This window comes from Haemaphysalis longicornis, unplaced genomic scaffold (assembly GCF_048455015.1).
Source record: "Haemaphysalis longicornis isolate Haplotype H1 unplaced genomic scaffold, Haemaphysalis longicornis Haplotype H1 scaffold_2, whole genome shotgun sequence".
Classification (NCBI taxonomy): domain Eukaryota; kingdom Metazoa; phylum Arthropoda; class Arachnida; order Ixodida; family Ixodidae; genus Haemaphysalis; species Haemaphysalis longicornis.
In genome coordinates, this window is record NW_027526295.1 from 22,641,576 (window position 1) to 22,661,463 (window position 19,888).

General features: G+C 48.0%; 1 protein-coding gene across 1 annotated transcript in view; it reads left to right on the forward strand.

The window, feature by feature from the left end:
- Positions 1-4,367: 4,367 nt before the first annotated feature.
- Positions 4,368-19,888, forward strand: part of LOC144167866 (phospholipid-transporting ATPase ABCA3-like) — a 91,778-nt gene continuing 76,257 nt past the window's right edge. Inside the window, exons 1-4 of the mRNA XM_077697016.1 lie at positions 4,368-4,605; positions 8,000-8,188; positions 9,121-9,302; positions 19,216-19,333. Coding sequence (XP_077553142.1) covers positions 4,368-4,605; positions 8,000-8,188; positions 9,121-9,302; positions 19,216-19,333 — 727 coding nt within the window. The remainder of the gene's footprint in view (positions 4,606-7,999; positions 8,189-9,120; positions 9,303-19,215; positions 19,334-19,888) is intronic.

Consider the following 19,888-nt stretch of genomic DNA (forward strand, 5'->3'; position numbering starts at 1 on the left):
GCGACGGTGGCTCGGTGGCTATAGCATTGACTGCTTAGCCCAAGGGCGCGAGTATGTTTCCCGGCCGCAGCGGCCGCTTTTCTGATGGAGGCGAAAAGAAAGTACGCCCGTGTGTTCGATATTTTGGCGCACGTTAAAGATCCCCAGGTGGTCAACATTTATCCGGAGCCCTCCACTACTGTGCGCCTCATAACCTGTGTAGTTTCGGCCCGTTAAAACTGACAATCAATCAATCAATCAATCAATCAATCAATCAATCAATCAATCAATCAATCAATCAATCAATCAATCAAACAATCCAAACTATTTTGCGACGTCATCGCCGAAAAGTTGCGAAGGAGTAAACATATTGCGTGATTTTTTTATCGCCATTTCTTGAAGTTTGTGTTAAAATTGATATAATTGTTAACGGGCGAAAGAAGTAAATGAACCAGTAAATACGCAATATTTGTACTACGGTCACTGTATACATTAGCTGCTTCAATGAACAGCAGAGCAGCTTTTTTTTTTCGTTTTTACGCATGAGTTTCTACGACGGATCAGGGTGCCTTGAACGTGTGGGCCTCACCTCTGTAATGCAGTGCAGCCTGCCAAGGTGCCCACCATGGGTTCGAGCGAGCCAAGCCGTAGACGGCCGCGGCGGCCCTCGCCACGCGTGCGCAGTCACTCCGCGGAGACGAAGTAGCTCCTCAGAACGTGGTTTTATTCCGGGTAATCCACGGTACAGCAACCAGCCCTGGTATTACACTCCTAGCCCTGGGGCAGAGAAGGGGGTACCCGCCGACCGTGCGCTTGAAGCCACCGAGCCCGACGTGCAGGGGGGGGGGGGGGGGGTAATCGGCAGCTGTTGTTCCAGTGGCGTAAGCCACCGAAACGCTGCGGGTGATGGGCCCGGCTATGACCGGAACCGATCACCAGACTGGCTGGGAAATCCAACTCCCGGTACGTTCGCCGACCTCACGGAAGTGAGAAAACGGCGGTCGCTCAAGCCGAAGCGAGGCGAGCAGCGTGCAAGCACGAAGTACCTGTCGGAGTCGGCACCCAGCCAATCTCTCCCGGGTCCGACCGAAGCGCGCGCCCGCCACCGCGAGCCCCTCGGCGGGGCCACTACGTCGCGCCCCACGTGGCCCACGGACCGGCGCGCATTCGTCAGCCCGTACCCCCTTGCAGGGAGAGGGCGCGAGGGGCTATCCTCGCCCCTCGGGGAGAGGGGATCGCGGGCTACGTGCTCGCGTAATTGGGAGTAGCCCCAATTAGGATCCCCACAAACGCCACTATTCAGAGCCGCCCGAGTGTCATGGACATTATTAGGAGATGCTTTGCTGGCTGCATTTGCCAGATTAATTTAGCAGCTCTGCGTTTTCCTGTGTGCTTGTGGAGGGGGGGAAGGGTGGGCTTTTTGTTAAAAAGTGCAAGTTATGTTTAATTCCTTGTGTTACGAGCCAATGCGCCTCGGCGGGGACCAGAAAACGAAATGATTTTCTTGACTGTTCAATGTCCATCAAATTTATCTCCAGAGGCCTCCACAAGATAAAACTATCAAAATTGTTGCCAGTGCACATCAGTTTCTATTTACCGGAAAGACTAGCACGAATGCGCTCTGCTTGGAACAGCGAGGAAAAGAACAACCGCTGCGCTAAAAGGCATGCATACAGCACAGTTTGTAAGTTGCAAACGAGGTGTCGTGTACAAAGTGCTTCTGTCGTGTGGAAAATGCCATTTAGAGCAGGCAGGTAGGTACATTGACGGGCTCCGAGGGCACCGTACAGTCATCCAAGCGCTCACGGCGGTGAGCCATTTAACTGACCGTTGCCGCCGCTGCCTCTGCGTCCCACACTGCGTTGCATGTTTCGAAAAAACGCGCTTTGCGCTGTTTTAAAGACCAGGCCACCCGTGAATTGTTTGAGGCATGGTGTACTAGGTGACAACTGTGTTAGCATGGCGTCTATGGCGCTGTCAAAAAAAGAAATAGGTTATCTCAATGCGCACTTGCCCCGTGCGTAAAATAATAACAGCCCCACCTGGCCTCGTCGCGAAACATTTTCCTGATTATATCGCTCATGTTCGCGCATGCGCTGTCTATGTATACCTTTCCTGTGTGTGGTAAAGTTTATTCAGATGATGTCCAGCGCTAGTCCCGTGTCCTTCTTCCTTTGCGTCCCGTCTCTAGCAGCGCTGTTTTTACCATGTTTCATTGCTCCAATGAACTAGCCCTCATTCCAACTTTGAAAAGTCACTGAAACTTTCGTTCCACTATTAAGTCCAACTAATCTTTTTGACAGTAATTACTGCTGATCTGGAGTAGGGACGTGTTGGTTCGTCGGTCTTCAAGAAAGGGTCGGGTCGGTTTGCAAAAAATAAAGAAATGAAAAGAGGAACATATCGTGACACTCCAAACAGTCCAAGACTAGCTAATCTCAGCCAGTAGTGTAAGCTGATAGAAAAGAACCTACGCGTCGCTATCCGCGCGTACGCAACCTAGCCGGACGTTCTCAGTACAGCATGTTGTTAAGCTAGTTGGTGCTGCATTCGACTCGTAAAATGCAGGACTAGGCGAAGAGGACAGGACGGGCGTTTCTCCTTTCCACTATGTCATAAAGGTGCGCAAACAGTCATGCCAAAGCTCATCACAGTCTTGTAGGTCCGTTGCGATGAAAAATTTAATGAATGCGCAAGCGGGCCCTCGGAAACGAGGCAAGCGTCAAAACACAGGGGGAAGTCATGTGTACTAGGTATGGGCGAATAGAGAATTTCAGGTTCGAAACGAATGCGAAGGGAATAGTGATTTGGTCGAATAATTTCGAATCGAAAAAGTTGGAATAGAACAATTTACAAAGACAAATGGGTGAAGTGTGACCCGACTAAGAACTAGAACTCTCGTAGGGACAGCATTTTGTGAAATCATTACCAGTTGAGTATTCATTCAGAGAAAAGTACGTGCACAACTTTCCTTTGCTGTATTGATAAGTTTTTGAAATACTAGTTGCTCCGCATGCTTCGGGAGAAGTAGCTCCAACCGGCTGATGGCAATATTTCCGGCTGTACAGAATGGCCGCGCACTGCTCGCCGACGTGGCAGGAATTAAATGGTACTTTCGAGCCACCCTGGCCAGCGTTGGGTAAAGCCGGCTGCTGCGGATCCTCCTCTACTCCAACGATTTTGAGACCGTGGGAGCACGGCGGCGTGTCACATCTCGCGCCGTGAGCTGCCGTATTCACTATATTCTAATTTACAGTGTTCTAAGCAGATACTGAAAAACAATGTAAATACAAAAGTGATGCGTCCACTTTCATTAGAAGATTTATATGTAAATGCAATTGCTAGCCGGCCAAATAGAAAAGGGACACGCAGTTGGTTCCAGAGCTTTTAGCGCCACTTAGAAGCTCCGCTAATGAAACGGTCTTGTAGCCACTATTACACGCGGCTGAAGCCAAACAAAGCACAAGTTACAGGCCACCGTTTTCAACTGTATTCCGCTAACTCCGTATCGAATTGGCAGTACACGTGCACCGCCTTGGAGCCGCTATGTCGGCAGCGATGCTGTTTCAGTGCCGCCTTTGAACGGAAAGCGTGACGGTGGCCGAGAGCTCAACGAACGTTTCGGGAGGGCAACAGTTGGGTACTGATGATAGAGGTGTCCGCGTTGGCGAGGTCTTGCGACAAGCCCGGCATGACATTGCGGTGTGCTTGACCGAAATGCTTGACCGAAACGCTGAACAATTCCAAATATCGAAGAAATTCATTCGGATCGAAGTGAATACAGAATAGAGAGATATTCCATCGACTAATCGATAACACCGAATATTCGCCAATCCCTAATCTGAAGAGAAGCGATGCCGACACTTACTTGACGTAATTGACCGTGCAGGTGAGGTCACAGTGAGGTCGCAGTGGGTATGTAGGTAGCGGATACTGTGGCCAAGGAAATCGTTAACGAGCAGGTGTAGGACAGTCGTTGAAGCACTGCAGAAGGCAGGTAGGATTAAAGGGCGTAGGATCGCTGGAAGGTTTCAGCTGGCGCCCTCGAGGCCAGAGCATTCGCGTGACCCCCGAAATTGTTTTTAGCTGTATCTGGGGGCATCGACATACATACATACATACAGACAGACAGACAGACAGACAGACAGACGTAAGGACGGACGGACGGAAGGAAGGACGGACGGGTGGGCTGGCGGGCAGGCCGGCAGGCCAGTCATGTTTAAAGACAGCACAGGCATGTCACAAAAATGATGGCTCGGAAGTGGGTATGACGCTCTTTAGAACCCTTCACTGGGTCTGGCAAATCACAAAGCCTGTGAAAACTGACTTCTCGTAAACACCGCTTTCTCAACGGGGGGCATCAGTTCTCTTTCTGATGGCCTCAGGACATGCTCCGGCGCTCCGGGCTCTCCGACATGGCCTACTGGATGGGCCACTTCTTCGAGACGGGCTTCGTGGTAGCCTGCGCCTTAGTTGTCCTGTACGTGCCACTGTTCGTGCACCGCAACGACAGGGGCACGGCTTTTCTGGAGTTCGTCGACCCGGCCGTCTTCATGTCGTTGCTCGCTCTGTTCGGCGTCCACACCATCACGCACGGCATGCTGCTCTCGGTCTTCCTCTGGGGACGTAAGCAAATTTTCGCCCCCACGTAACTCTGCTGCCCTGTGCACTATGCCCTCCCGACAACAAGGAACGCTTGCTGCGCCAACTCGCGGGGGTTCTGTTACAGGGACAGACAACCGATATTTGTGCAGTACATATGCTCTCTATCCCAAATGAAAATACATTACTTGAGAATTATGAACAGATATGGTTTTCCTGATGGGGCCCTAGAACGTCTAAAACCGCATTTTTTAGATCTAACACCCTCAAGTATGCAGCCAAAAGGAATGCCGGCAACTATCTGAATAACCAGCAACATACTCGCAACTGTACGTGAGATAAAGAGGGGTACTTGACGGGACACTAAAGGCCGAGTAACGTTTTGTTTCAACTGAAACATTGCGCGTTCCGTGGCTCTCTCAGTTTCTGTTTACAAGCCAGCGATGCTTTGTTTGCTGGGAACTAAATAACTGGAGCAGGCGTTTATCTCTCCCGTTTCTATTCCATTTTTCGTTGCGTTTTCGAGCACGCCACAAGGCGGCCAGAGCGAACCTGGCTTGGAAACACTCACGGAGCAGAGAAATGCTCAGGAGAGAACCTATGTGGTGGCCGCGGGGGCCTTGGGAGAAGTGTGGAGGAAGGGACATGGTTTTTCCACGCTCACTGGGGTTCACTCGCATCGCGTGTCCCATCAACGGCGCTGAAGGCTGTCCCACCGAAACCCTACGTCGCTTCCCGGCCCAGCCGGTAGCGAATGGTCGGCAGGAGGAGGCGAAGAGGAAACCGAGCAGACGTCAGTGGAGCGAGCGATGGCGGAGAAGGTAGCCTGTGCGCGCAAAACACAAACATAAACGGACCACCTCGAAAAATGGCTTTTATGGATTCAGCAGAGGTGACGTCAGGGTCTCTCCTGCGTTTTTCCTTCCTCCATGGTAATACTCGATCGCCACCATCTTTCTGAAAGACTGTTTTCATTGGCTTGCAGTTTTGTCGCAGCCAATCAGAAAGCGTTTACTTGGTGCCATCTTGCTGTGGCGGCGTTGCACCGCCCAGCCTCCGCTCTTTATTGGCGGGAAGAATGACCTCGGTGAAGCTTTCCTGGGAGTGTGCCTAGTTCCAGTGACTAACTGGGCCCAGGACGTGTTTCCACCTGGTAGCAGGTGTTTAAAGCACGTTCGTAATTGACCAAAAGGTTTTACGGCCTTCTCGTTACTGGTCGATTCGAGCTACTTATAGTTGTTTTTGCCGCTCGCTGAAGTGTACATGCGCTAGTGGTCAGTAGGTGCGGCAGGCTGTCGCGTGCATCCGCATGCATGCATCGTTTGACTGTGCTTGCACGGAAGCGAAACATTTTAATGAAATCAAAACCTAAACACGACCGACCGCCTGGAATATGGCATCATATTTTCCTGCGATTTGTCTATTTCTTAAAGTGCGTGACCATCACAGCTTCCCGTATACATTTATATTGCATAGCGCGGCCCTGCTGCATCCGTGTTTGTTTCATAAAACGCTTACGCAAGCTCCACTAGTACCGTTTCGCCATGAATTGGCGGTTGGTGATGTCACAAGTTGTGATGCACAAAAGTGGATGGGTCGTCGACACTTGTTTTCATGTTTTTGGAGTTTCTGTGGCGCTGCGATTAGCATGTTGGTATTCACAACGCTCCAATCTACCGGTATAGTCAAACTTTAACTCTTTAGTCTACCTTTAGAAACTTGTTCCCGGCTATAAAATGTAATTCAATCACGCATTAACACCGACGGAGCTCTCTGTATACGTACGGTAGTGTCCCGTTTATTTAACACCAAAAAATAAACTGATATATTTTTGAAACCCCCATAAGGTTGTACCAAATAACGATCATGTTCTTCTGAACACGCCCAAATGCACAACTTGCTCTTGGCGCGATGTAACAGGGTACCTTCGGTAAAATATCTCGGTGTGTTCACTGACCGTGGCCTGTCCTGAAACACATGGGACATGTCTCTAAGAAATGGCGAAGCGTTGCGTGTTTACTGTGCAATGCGAAATTATTTCTGATTTCCTGAATTAGGAGGTTATTGGCCCGAGCTCTAGTTTACAGTCTTCTTTCTTATGGTATCTGCCCTTTTTCCCAATTATTGTTCAACATGAAAGAACAGTGTTGATAGAATACTGAAAAATATTGCAAAAAGGGTTACTTGCAAAAATATTGCAAAAAGGGCAAAACTCTTACTTGAGATAAATCAATCAGTGTCAAAAAATCAACAGGTTTGCTTGGTTTTCACAAAGTATCTAAACAACCTGTCATTTTAAAGTATTTTTGTGAAGTGATTATAAGGCTCATAACACGAAATATTTACGTCTACGAAATGTGTCTGGGTATGTGATACCAAGAATTATAACTCACTAGGGGACAGCCATGGTACGTCTCAGCATATCTGAATGAGCTTCCAGATTATCTGGTTTTAGTAACGTCGGGAGGTGAGCCAAGAGCGGGCACACTTTTTTTAAGGACGGCTGAGGTCGAATGCTCCTTAATGTATCATTTTCTTGCCCCTTTGTTTTTTGTGTGTTGTTTTTGTTGTGTTTTGTATTTGTATTTCCTTGTAAACTTCCTTCGGTAATGTTTTGTATTTCCTGTGATGTGTCATACGCAATCTGTCTGGGAAACCGTCGCTGCTCCAGGGCGTCACCACACAAGCCGACTGCGGTTATATTGCTGTACATTGAGTTTTATTGACTAGCCGACCGATTTTTCTGACGTGAAGACCGGACGAAAAGTAGCCCGAATAAAAGAGCAGTCCGAAAAATCTGCGAATAGCCGAAACGAATTTTATTTAATTTAATTAGAACTGAAGAATTAGCGCATGGTTCGTTGCCTTAAAATCCTCCTCTGTATGAGAACGTCTGCTTGCATCTTTGCAAGCATCACGTTTTATTCGTAACCACTGTATAACAACGCCAAAGCGTTGGCAACGCCTTGCACTGACGGCTGCGGGCGGTCGGGAGTGTCTTCTTCGGAGTCGGTTTGCGGCTGCGTGGTGACTTGACACACGTTCTCATCATCGGTTGGCTTCGCTCACAACACTGTTGCTGTCGACTGCAGCAAGACGATCAAAGTTCGTTAAGCCGGTGGAAGTGAAGCCAATCCCTATCCACTACGAAGCAAGCCAGGTAGCTTTAGATTCAAAATGGCGTCGTCCAGAATTTGCACCGTAGCTCTGTCATAAAAAATCTTGTCCGAAAGTCGATGTTGGTTTGTTTTGGCCGAAATATTTCGTTGTTCAAATGCATTACTCGTATGGGACCACTGACGGTTCCTCGGGGAAGTTCAGAATGTCCGAATTTTCAGTCTGGAAAAACGCTCGGCTCTTGTAAATCTTACTTTTCTTCATCCGTCCTGTGAAACGGCATCGGTGTTCCCTGTTGCAGCCACGGGAGCGTTCGTGGCCGCCATCGTCTGCTGGTTCCTGGTGAGCCTTCTGCAGTACGCCATGCTGCAAGAAGTCTCCGGGCTGGGCTACTACCTCACCACCAGATCCTCCAAGCTCTACACCGCGCTGAATCCCATCATGTTCCTCCACTGGTGCTTCAGGGCCATCGAGCGATACGAAAAGAGCGGTACGTGCGACTTCCTCTACAACCCACCCAGTTTCTAGAACTTATGGAACTTTCGCTGTGAACTTGTGCACATGGAGAGTTTTTAAGCATTCCTTCAGAGCACACGAAAGTGTTGGCGGTTAGAGAGAGAGAGAGAGAGAGAGGGGGGGGGGGCTCTAGGGTAGAAGCAAGGTAAGGTCAGATGCGGCTTAGTTAGCGTTCCCAGGAAGCCTAGAAGCTTTAGTGCCTCTCCTCCTCGTATAGGCAACACTTATCCGGTTTCACACATTCATTTAGAAAAGTCTAACCCGCCCCGAATCTTACCTGCGTGATGTTTATTTAGCTCAAAGGGAAAAATATACAGGCACACCGTAGGAACGAGTAAAAGACACGTGGAAAGCTTGTTTTTAGCCTCCTTATTATTCATGTGGCCTTGTCACAGGCGAACTTTAAAACAGAATATGAATGCTTGTTTCAGCTACCTGTGGAGAAAATTTTGGGCTCCCACGACACCTTACTTAGGTATCGTGGAGCTAGAAGAACGTGATAACATGTGTGAAACAGGTGCTGCTTGTTTAATCTCGGTAATTGAAAACTTCGAAAAATCCGCAACTTTGTCTTTACACATATCTTACAGTATTCTTGGATTTGCGTTCATGTATTCCTTAGACAGGAAAGCTACTTCAATAGGTGAGGGCTGAAAGCTGCTGTACGAATCGTGAAATCATGTTTAGTGAAATAGCTTTCATTTAAACTCGTTAGTAACCAAATAAAAAATATTTCTATTCCTGAACGTATACTACTGCAAAATTTTCTCTTGGCATCTCAGGGTGGTCTTGTACGAGACGCACGATTTTGGGCTCCATTTCGATATTTCTCTTTACGACATGCGGCCTTTGTGTACCACTGAAGTCATTCGAAGTTATTAACGTTGCATTCGTCCCATGCGGCAGAGGTTCTACTGACGTGGAAGAACAGCTTCGACCACGAGACGACCCTGGACAACGTGAGCGTCGGCGAACTCAGCTTGGTCGCCCTCACTTCGACGCTCGTCACGGTTGGCCTCATTTGGTATCTGGACAACGTCGTGCCGTGGGGATACAGTACACCCAAGCCCGTCTCTTTCGTCTTCTCGGTACGCCCCTCGAAGACAAGTTTGCCGACATAGCTTTATAGTCAGGGCCCTTTTCGAATGCAATATTAAATACGGATAAGCGGAGCTGATGATTATGATGATGTTTTCGGGGGCAAGGGCGTCCTAAACAAACAACGCGAAATATTTTATGCTCATTATCGATTTTCTACTCGTTAAGCTGGCCATAATCCAACATAAAAAATAGGACATTATAAATTCTTTCTTAAATAGACGCATGCGTCACGATCCTGTCTCCAAAATATCGCATAATGGTGTCGATTACATTGAACCCATTCATATGGCTAACGCTGTCTGCAATTAATTTTTCAGTCATGATCAAAGTGACATTTTTAGTTATGAGCCTAACTACGCACGGCTACCGCATTCTTTCTTTCTTTCCCCTACAGCACCCCACGAAATCTTTAATACCATACACAACCAAAAACTAACGAGCTCCGGGCTTGACAATATTCACCCCAGCCAAGTACAAATGGTCGCTCATCTCATTTCATAGGCACTTTATCATTTAATTAGTCTAATGTTTAAAAGTGGTGTGTTTCCACAGGAACATAAGCGAGGAAAAATTATTCCAGTCTTTAAGAGCGGTGATCGATCATTGCTTCCTAACCACAGGCCCATATGTATATTATCATTTTTCAGTAACATATTTGAAAAACTAATTGCAAATCGTCTAACAAACTATTTAAATAAATTTAATATCCTTTCTTTATGCCAATTTAGTTTCCGTCCTGGTTATTCCACTTATCTAGCCCTCGTTTCCCTTACCGACAAGCTAAAATCATTTATTGACGAAGGCTGCTACGCTGGTTCAGTTTTTATGGATCTGTCTTAAGCATTTGATACTATCAATCACTTTATCCTTTTTACTAAACTAGAATTGCTTGGAAGTTGTGGTCCGCCATTATTATTCATTAAAAATTACTTAGGAGACCGAATTCAGGTTGTTTCCTTTGCTGACGTCTACTCGCAAGGTAGAACTACTAACATTGGCGTACCCCAAGGTTCCATATTGGGGCAACTACTTTTCTTGTTATAATTTACCGAATTGCCTTTCCTGTTCAAAATGTCTATTATATGCAGACGATACCACTCTCTACAACTATGACAGTACTGTTTCGTCACTAACGTCTAAACTAAATGTACATCTTCGCAACGTGTTACAGTGGTGTAATCTTAATAAGTTAAATAATAATTAGAAGTTCGTTGTCTTCCACTCCCACCAAAGGGCCATAGCATCCACACCACCTGTTACCATTGACCACCAGCTAATTTTTGCTAGTGAATACTCTTCATTGTTAGGCGTCTTACTCGACTCCAACTTGAAGTACCATCGCCATATTGCTAACGTAAAGAGAAAAATGACTTATGGCATGCGCATCCATATTAGAGCGATATCTTTCTTCAGTCATTCAACGCTAATATCACTATACTACTCATTTATTCATTCGCATATCACATACTGCATCTCATGCTGGGGCACTACATACGACACTCACCTAACCCATTACAAATAATGCAAAATCAAGCTGTTAGAATTATCTCACCAAGCACGTATTGCGCGAATGCTCATTTATTGCTTTGATCAAATAATATTTTGTCTGTTTCCAAACTGGTGAGTTATAACCTAGGTATTTTTTTTTTGTTTAGGGTGCTTGATAATGAGTTTCCGTGTTTCTCTTTTTTGGCCGCTAGTCTTGGTAATACTAACACCACTAGATTTGCTTTTAGGCACAATTTCATTTTACCGCAAGTAACTGCGCCAAACACACTGTGCACTTCTCGGCAATGCCACCCACCATTAAGTCTTCTAACACATTCCACAAATTCAAAAAAATTCCCCCGCATTTCCCCGAGGGGGAGAATGTGAAAGTGCGAATGCACGGTTGTCGGCCCGCTTGCGGCGCTTGCGCTCGGCCCCCGCAGCCCACCGCCTCGCCGCCTTCTCTTCCATCTCTTCCATCGGGTTTGTAGTATCACGTGTACACCACGCAGTTATCAAGCCGCTATAACGCCGCTGAGTCGCCAACGCACGCCGCTGACGACGTAGTTTGAATGCGTTAAAGATATAAGGCGCGTCACTGACACTGATATCAGCGTCGCCTCCGTGGCTTGGTCGGTAGAGCGTCGCGCTGCGGCCGCAAAGTCCTCGGATCGAAACCTGGCGCCGGATGCTGTTTCTTTTTTAAATATAGAGGAGCACTGCGGACGCCAACGCCGCCGACGCCACCGCCGCCGCCGGCGGTGGATGGTTTGGGGTCGCTTATAAAGTGCATTCGCACTTAAAAAGAATTAAACTGCTACCTGATGTCCCTGCCTCAGACATACCCAAGATTGTTTCTGATGTTTTGTTTTTCAGCGTTTTCTTTTCGTACTTGGTTGTGTATAGTTATGGCTACCACATAATTTAACTTATTGACTCTTCATTACATCATTCGTGTACATATCCCTCTTTTCATTTGCTGCTATTATTTAGAGTATTTTAAGTTATTCTGTGCAGGAGGTCCTGCTACAGACTCCGACCTTGGGACCTCCTTCTGTATATATCCCCCATGTATTTTTGTAGATCAATTTGAGATCATTTTGACATCAATTGATAAATTGATTGATTGATTGATTGATTGATTGATTGATTGATTGATTGATTGATTGATTGATTGATTGATTGATTGATTGATTGATTGATTGATTGAAAAATGTGGAGTGTCATAAATGAAGAAGTAAAACGAAATTTCTAAAAAGAAAGCTAGAGGAATGGTAAATACAATGTAGAATTACAATGTACAAAATAAGCGCTTTTTAGCCATGTCGTGGGAGCGTGGATGTTCCGATGTTTCAGGAAAAGCACACATCGCTGCAATCTCGTCAGAAGGGTGGGCTGACATGATGTGGAATAAGAAATTCGCTGTCAAACTCCAGTTGTACAGAGGTAATAAACTCTTCTAAATCTTTAGATTGGGTTGTCTGCTGTAAAGTGCGCTCTGTTACGGGCTGTCGTTTGTGCTCACACCATGAGAGCGTTGCCTTCTTTCTATAGCGTATGATGGCATTCTACGATCTTAACTACGTACAGATGAAACGGTTGTTTCACGCATCTGCTGCAAGCGACTTTTTCTGAACCGGGAAGAGACGACGTGTGAATGTTTGCATTCGTGTGCCCGCGTCATAATGTACAGATTGCTGATTCCATGGCGCCTTTTCTTGACTGCTTTATCTTTTGTCGTGGTTTTGGTGCGTGTAATTTGTTACCTTTTTTTCATTTTTCTTAACATCTGTGTCAGAGCAGCCCTCTTAGAAATAGCTTCTGAACTTGGAAAGGCCATATGCTTTTTTTTTATAGAGGCTTGAATGACATCCGCGTCGCCCCTGGAGCGCGTGGGCCTGCCTAGCAAGCGGGCGCTCCCGCGACCTGTTGGAGGGGCATCGGGGCGTTCTTATTCCAGCTATTAGTACAAGTGGGTGGATGCTCCTACGGCCTGTTAAACAAGTCTGAGTAGGATTGTTTCCCGTGTACTAGTCCGGGCGACCGCATGCTTTCCACATCTCGTTAGACACGTACCAGGAACTAATGTGATCTGGCAATGGCCCGGTCTCGGGACCTCTCAGACAGGCATTCTTTTTCCAGTTATGAGGGCCGGAACATGCTCCCTGGGTCTGTTAGACGCGTCTCTGGACGTGTCTTTTCCTTTTACGAGCCCGAGCGACCACGTGCTCCTGGCGCTTGTTAGACGAGTACCAGGACGTTTTTCCAGTTGCGAGCTCGGGCAAGCGCGTTTTCCCACTGCTCGTTAGTAAAGACCAGGACATAGGAGACCTGGCAACAAAGTGTACTGTTGGGAGAGTTGGTAGTTCATTGTAAAAACAGCTGCAGCGCACATTAAAACAAGAACACAGAGAGACGACGGGACGAGCGCTTGTCCCATCGTCTTTTTGTGTCCTTGCGTCGATTCGCGCTGTTGCTATTTTTACAGAGACCTGACAAGCACGTACTCATGTGGCCTATCAGGCAGGAGATGCAACGTTATTTTTCCACTTATAACTGGGATGAGCGCACGCTCCAAGAGCCTGTTAGACCAGCCACAGGATGTTTGCTTTTCGGTTATGAGCTCTCACGACTGCGTGGTTATGAGGCCTGTTAAGCGTGCACCAGACCGTTTGCTTTCCAGTAATTGATTCAACCAGTCCGTTTTTTTTTTTTCAGTCTTTCAGCCAAGAGACCACTGCTACAGCGCCATGGTAGACACCTGACGTGATGGAAGGAGCGGTCTCTTGGCTCATACAAGGGCCTTTGTTAGTTAAGAGCCCACTCGAGCGCTTGCCCCATGCCCTGTGAGGCCGTAACCGGGAGGGTAGTTTTCCAGTTATGAGTCCGCATGAGCGCGTGCTCTTACAACCTATTAAACGCGTAGCAGGACGTTCCCCTTCCAGTTAGGAAACCGGGAGAATGGGTTCCCATTCGGCCTGTTAGACACGTACCAGGAGCGATGCCAAATGATCGGAAAGATACCCAGAAATGGCGAGACGGTGTTCGCGTCGTTTTGACCTTGTTTCGGTTACGCTCAGTGCTCCGCCTAGGGGAACGCGCTCAGTGCTTTTTTCCTGTCCGCTCATGCATGACACCCGATCCGAGGATCGCATGCATTTCGCATGGCAATACCCCGTCGTTTGAAAAGAACAATGCACCCGTGCGCTCCGTAGAGGTGGTTAACCAGCGAAGCTGTGGCGTACAGCCTTGGTTGTACGTAGGGTCTGCCATTTCCGAGTAACGCTCGGCCGGTGTTCGACATTGCTCCACTGACGCTGCTCCGCCCACACCGCAGCTGCACCAGGCCATCTCTAATAACGATTTCAGGTGGAACTCCCGCCTAATCTACATTTTTATTAAAATGCAGGGCTGCACGGTTCACCCCTTCTCGCTATGTTTTTCTATTTTTCGTATTTCTTGATTTTTCAAAATCATGTTCGACCAATGAGCCACATTAACGCTATTACAACGATTACAGATGGAAGTTCCGCAAAATGTGAATTTTTAAAAATGAAAGGCGTTTTAAGGTCGCCGCTGCCCGCTATGAATATTTATTTTTCTTATTTTTTCCATTTTTCCTAAATTTTGTTTGACCATTGTTTACAGGCGGAACTTCCGCGAAATATGATTTTTTGTGGAAATGCAGGGCGTTACACGGTTCTGGCGGGGGCGCACTCTGCAGGGAATACTGCGAATTAAAACTAACCTCCTACTTGCGCGCCTTCACACGCAGTCTGACTAGTGGTCCCCTTACCGGAAGTGGAACATCCGGGACGCTACCTATAGCCTCGAACCGGGCTACGTTGAGCCCTACGCGAAGGATGACTCCGAGCCAGTAGTTCACCTCGTCGGCTTGTCTGCGGTGAGCTCCGGGAAGAACTGGGCTTCTGTACACACTTTTTTTTTTTTGCGGAACGGACATAGCAACTTCCACAGACGATGAAAAATGACGCTACACGAGTGCTGTTCCTTCAGTGTTCCTTTTGTTTCAAAGATGGTGGTTTTATACGGTACCACAAATCACAACGGGGATCTAGCAGATACGGAGTTTAAATGCGGTGACGACGAGTTGTGAGCTTAAGTCTATTACAAAGAAAGGTGGCACATTGATATTGACTTCATTCTCTCGCCTTTATGTCAGTCGCTAGACAACTAATAATTTTGGCGTTGTTTATTTTTATTCATGTCACGTAAATGGTGAGAATGGCTTGCCTGCATTCTTCCCAATCTATTTCTGTTCACGCGTACTTGCAGTTTCGTTGAAGGCTTTTGCAGAAATAAAACTTGGTACAAATGTTTCACAAATACTGAACACAATGCTGTTGGCGCGAGTATTGTCCCAGGCTGCCTTAAAGAACAAGGAAATTTTGTATACTAATATTGTACAACAAGACCACATATGGGTACAAATAAACTGTGGTTGATTCCTCTGTTATAGGAATCGGTAAAACACGTAGGTGAGACGTGCAACGAAATCTCCCGCGACAGGAGCATTATTTGCGGGTCGGCGACTGTCTTGGGGTGCTTAAACGAGCGACGTCCTGCTGGCGGGTAGCTTCGGGAGAGGTGCGACCATTTCTTGCTCCGTGGTCTGTAAGGCAAACGGTTGCGTTGCGACGAGCTCAGCTTGTGGAACGCGAGAGGCACACTTCGTTGTTTGGACCTTGAACGCGTTTCGCTTCCCGCTGGCGTGTCCCTGGTCGCACCAAAGCAGTCACAAAGGCGACATTCACCCGTCAGAATCGTTGCTTTTCAAGGGAGCTTAATACAAGTTTTCTTGCAAGGGGCCAGCCCACCCAAAGCAGAAAGCAGCCGATGGTTCCTTAATTCACGCGCGTCCCGCGTACACGAAGGCGCTGGCAGCAAGGCGCCAACTGTCGGCGCTCATTAGTGTCATGATGCGCTGTTTCGCTCCGCTCCTCCTAGATGTCAGCACCACCTGAACGAGTCATAGGGAAGGATATAAGGCGCGTTTCTAGAGCTATTTACGTCCGAGTTCATGGGCCAGTTGGCAGACTGCCTCGTACCTCCCGTTGCGGCGAGAGAGTTCGTGGGCTCGAATCCGGGCGCCGCCGCGTCAATGGCTCTTTTTCTGGCGACGTCATTTCCGTGACGGATAGGACTTGAGTGAGAACTTGGTGTACCCCGTCATAAAACACTTTCGCGTTGACACACTCACCCGATAAAGAAGGTCGCCGCAGGCAATAATTCACACCTCGCTGCTAGTTATAAGACGCGCTTCCGTCGGTCGTCTGACATATCAGTAACTGTTAGCAACGGCGAACAACGGGTACCGGGGAATGAATTTATTAGAGTGATGTTGCCCCTACTTTCAGAATGAAGCGTTGCCTCTCTTCAGAAACTGCTGATACGACTGGGACAGAAGTGTGCTCGTATCTCCAAGGGCATCTGTGAATTCGGGCTCATTACTACTTAGATGCTTGCTACCCGCGATTTCAGCTCCGGTCGCAATGTCGGTAATCGAATTCGTTGTTTACTGATTAAATTTGGCCTTGTGTCACGTCTCCAGAGAACGCAAAAAAAAAGGAAATCTGCTTTCAGGGGCGGTATTCTCGAGTTTTGTCCCTTCTGCGTCCCTTTCAAAAGTGTCCCTTTTGGGAAGCCCTGATTGGCTAAAAGCAAACAACCGGAAGTGACGTAACGCAAGCGCGGCAAACCTACTGCCAACGCTGACTGCTTAACTGGAAGTACGTCACCAGGAAGGGGCGCAAAATGGACGTTTCTAAAAGGGACAGTTACGAGAATACCGCCCCAGTAGTGTTCACATGCCCTTCCGATAGCGCCACGGCCAAAAGAGGGAACAGCGCACATTTGGACGAAGGACGGCGAGAAACACGCACCACAAGCGCTGACTGTCAACTGATCACTTTATTACACGTTCGGAAAATAAATAGCACACTTAATGGAAAGAACAATGAGCGCGTTCAGAAGAGAGGAGATTCCCATGGTCCGCTGCTCGTTTGTGATTTTCAGCAGAGTTGTCTCAGTGTCTTCGGTTAAGTTTCGCGACATCTTCCAAATGATATCGTCATGTCCCGGTGCTGAGTCACTTCTGCCATGCTTAATGGCTGCATGAAGTTCTCCCAGCCTAAAGGGGGCCTCTAATTCTGCGTTTGTAGACTCGAGCGTGGGTGTTTCGATGGGAGCAGGTGGCGTGAGGCTGGCGTGAGGAAAAAAGATTTAATGATTTCCTCTTCGAGCATGTCGGTGTCTTGGCGGAGAGTAAGAGTTTCTAGCGGGGAAGGACCTCTGCCTTTGTTGACCATTTTGCGGATGATTGCCCACAGCTGCTTTATTTCTTTAGCTTTGCCGAGCCGCTCACAGGTAAAGATCCAGTGAGCTCTACTGAGTTCTTCCCCGTGTTGCTTAATGAGCTTTTAGGTGTCTCTGGTCTGACGCAGTGTTTGATACCTTTTACCACTGGTCTTGTACTGATTTCTGAGCTTAGTAGCTTTCTTCCACAGTGCTATCATCCGAGAATCGTCGAGTCCCTTGTCTTCTTCGCCAATTGTTTCTGCGGTTGCAGACCTCAGATTGCTTCGCATAAGCTCAACGAACGCTTCAGTGGTGTCGAATTTACTGACGCCACATTCTCGAAATCCTAAATACCTGGTGACCTTAGCCCAGTTTGGCGTTGCCAGTGGTCTGGCGAGTGTGTTTTAGTGGGCGTCTACCTCCCTCCCTATTCCCCCTCTTCCCCCTCCAGCGACCTTCGGTCCCCCCCTTCCGAATAAAAGAATTTATCATTATCATCACCAACTAGCCCAACTCGCCATTCTGCTACTGCTTCAACGCCGACAGAGTCCACAAAAACTAGCACTGGCTTAGCTCGGCTATGCCAGGGTATACGTAGCGTGAGCTAAGGTTCAGCAATCCAATCCAATCCAGTCCCATCCAGTCCAATCAAGGCCAGTCCGGTCAAGTCACTGCTCCTCGCGCATGCTCACCACGGCTGTCGAAAACCCACGCGAAACGGCCATCAAGCGGCTCCGTCGCAACGTCAGACTTAGCGCAATGGAGGCGCACAGCAGGGCACGAGCCGACGCCAGTGCGTCTGTCGCGGCTACGACGTCACTCCTCTGGAATGCGCAGACCGGCGAATGTGCAGACCCAATTCTCTACACACCCGTGCTCCCATTGGGTTGGATTTCAATTCAACACAATCCAATTTATTCCAATCCAATCCAAGCCAAGCCAGGCCAATTCAATCTAATCCAATCCAATCCGATCCAATCCAAACCAATCCAATGCTCCTCGCGCTTGCGCAGAACGGCCCTTCACGGCCCACGCGAAACTGCTCAACCTCGGTCTGTGTAGCTTACGCTACAAAACAGGATCCAATGGTAAGTTCTGTAAAATAAATGGTGCCGTACTGACAGGATGGGTAGAATCAAACACTGTAGCAAAGGCGTTATTTAGAATTGTACAGCCCTGCTTTGGAGGGGCGGGAGCGTTTGAATGATGCAACTGAATAAGGTTCCTTTTAGTGCCGCTAGTCGTGTTCCGAAATTTTACCGGATTCGTACGTAATAGCACCGGTAATGCGTCATCCCTATGAAACTACGCGTTCTCCGCTAATGAAACTACAGGTCACACTCACTTGCTCGTGGACGCATTTCTCGCCCTCTTCCAGTCGTTACTTTTAACTATTTACTTTTGGATGCCTAACGTCATTGAAGAGACCCAAGGTACGTTGTTCTTGTTCCTCTGAAACGTTGTCAAGAAGAGTTGGAGTTCATAATTTATAGGATAGGACAAAAACAAATAGAAGTTAACCAGGTGTAGAGCCCGGTGTGCTACCCTGCACTGCGGAAGGGGCTTCAAGGGATTAAAGAGGGGGCAGGCCGAACGGAGGAGCCAGGAGCGGGCACGGGCGCACTCATAGTCCGTTTATTAGGCAGTAAAAACGTTCCTGTAATCGTCCATCAGTAAACAAAAACTAAGAAGGGCTTTTGTCACCTTGTACAAATTTCAGGGTAGACACCAGTGCCCCATGATTATCTCTATTGTAAACAAAAAATAGACGCCGCAGCTGGGGAAGTGCAGACCTTTTTCCCTGCTCGCAATCAAGTCTGCGTACAGCCTCATGATGGCCGGTTCCGATCACCGCCTTTGGGCATGTTCACATTCTTTACGTTCTATGGCAGCACTTGTTGCATTTGCAATTACAGAAAGTGTTCAACCGTGTGTTATAAGTGGAATTTCCATTGCCGCTGCTTGTTGCTGCCCACTATTGCGATTTGCAGAACACTGCCTACAGGATCACCGAGCGGCAGCTGGAAATCTGCTGCCTTTTCTGTCTGGGTGCCGTAAAAAATAGTAATACTTGAGTACTTATTCTGCTTGCAGACGGGGCGAAACTCGGTGGACATAAATAATGTCACCCTGACCATATTCAGCAAGCAGATCACCGTCATCTTGGGGCCCCGTAACAGCGGCTGTACGACAATCCTGGACGTCCTCATGGGTACGTCTTTCTAACCGTGGCCAACCGTTTCATGTGCCGCCAACGCTGTCATGAGATTATCTGCAACTTATGAAACCTTCGTCGTTCCATCGCCCTCAGCCGCCGCAGCGCTATTCATGTCTGCGTGGCTTCGTTTGACCAACCGAGATTTACCCAGGCGCAGTGGCTTAGTGGATAAGCCGTAGCGCTGCTAAGACCAGAGACGCGGCTTCGAATCTCGGCCCTGGTGGCCGTTTTTCAGTTGGGAGTGAAACGAAAAAATGCAATGGCGACGAGATCTCAGGGCATGTTATGGACCCCCAGGTGGCCGAAATGAATTCAGAAGCCTCCACTGCGGTGCCCCTTGTAGCCCCGGTGTAGCGTCGGCGCGTAAAACGCCAAATGTTGAGTTTTTTTTCCGACTGAACGAGATTTATACGTGTTTTGTTTTTACTAGCCACCTTTAGTTCCGAAGACCTGTGTCATCCCGCTACGTCATCGCAGCATTGTGTGTTTTGTTGTGTGTGTGCTTGTGCGTGAGTGCGTGTGTTAGGAAGGCATCAGATTGTCATATCC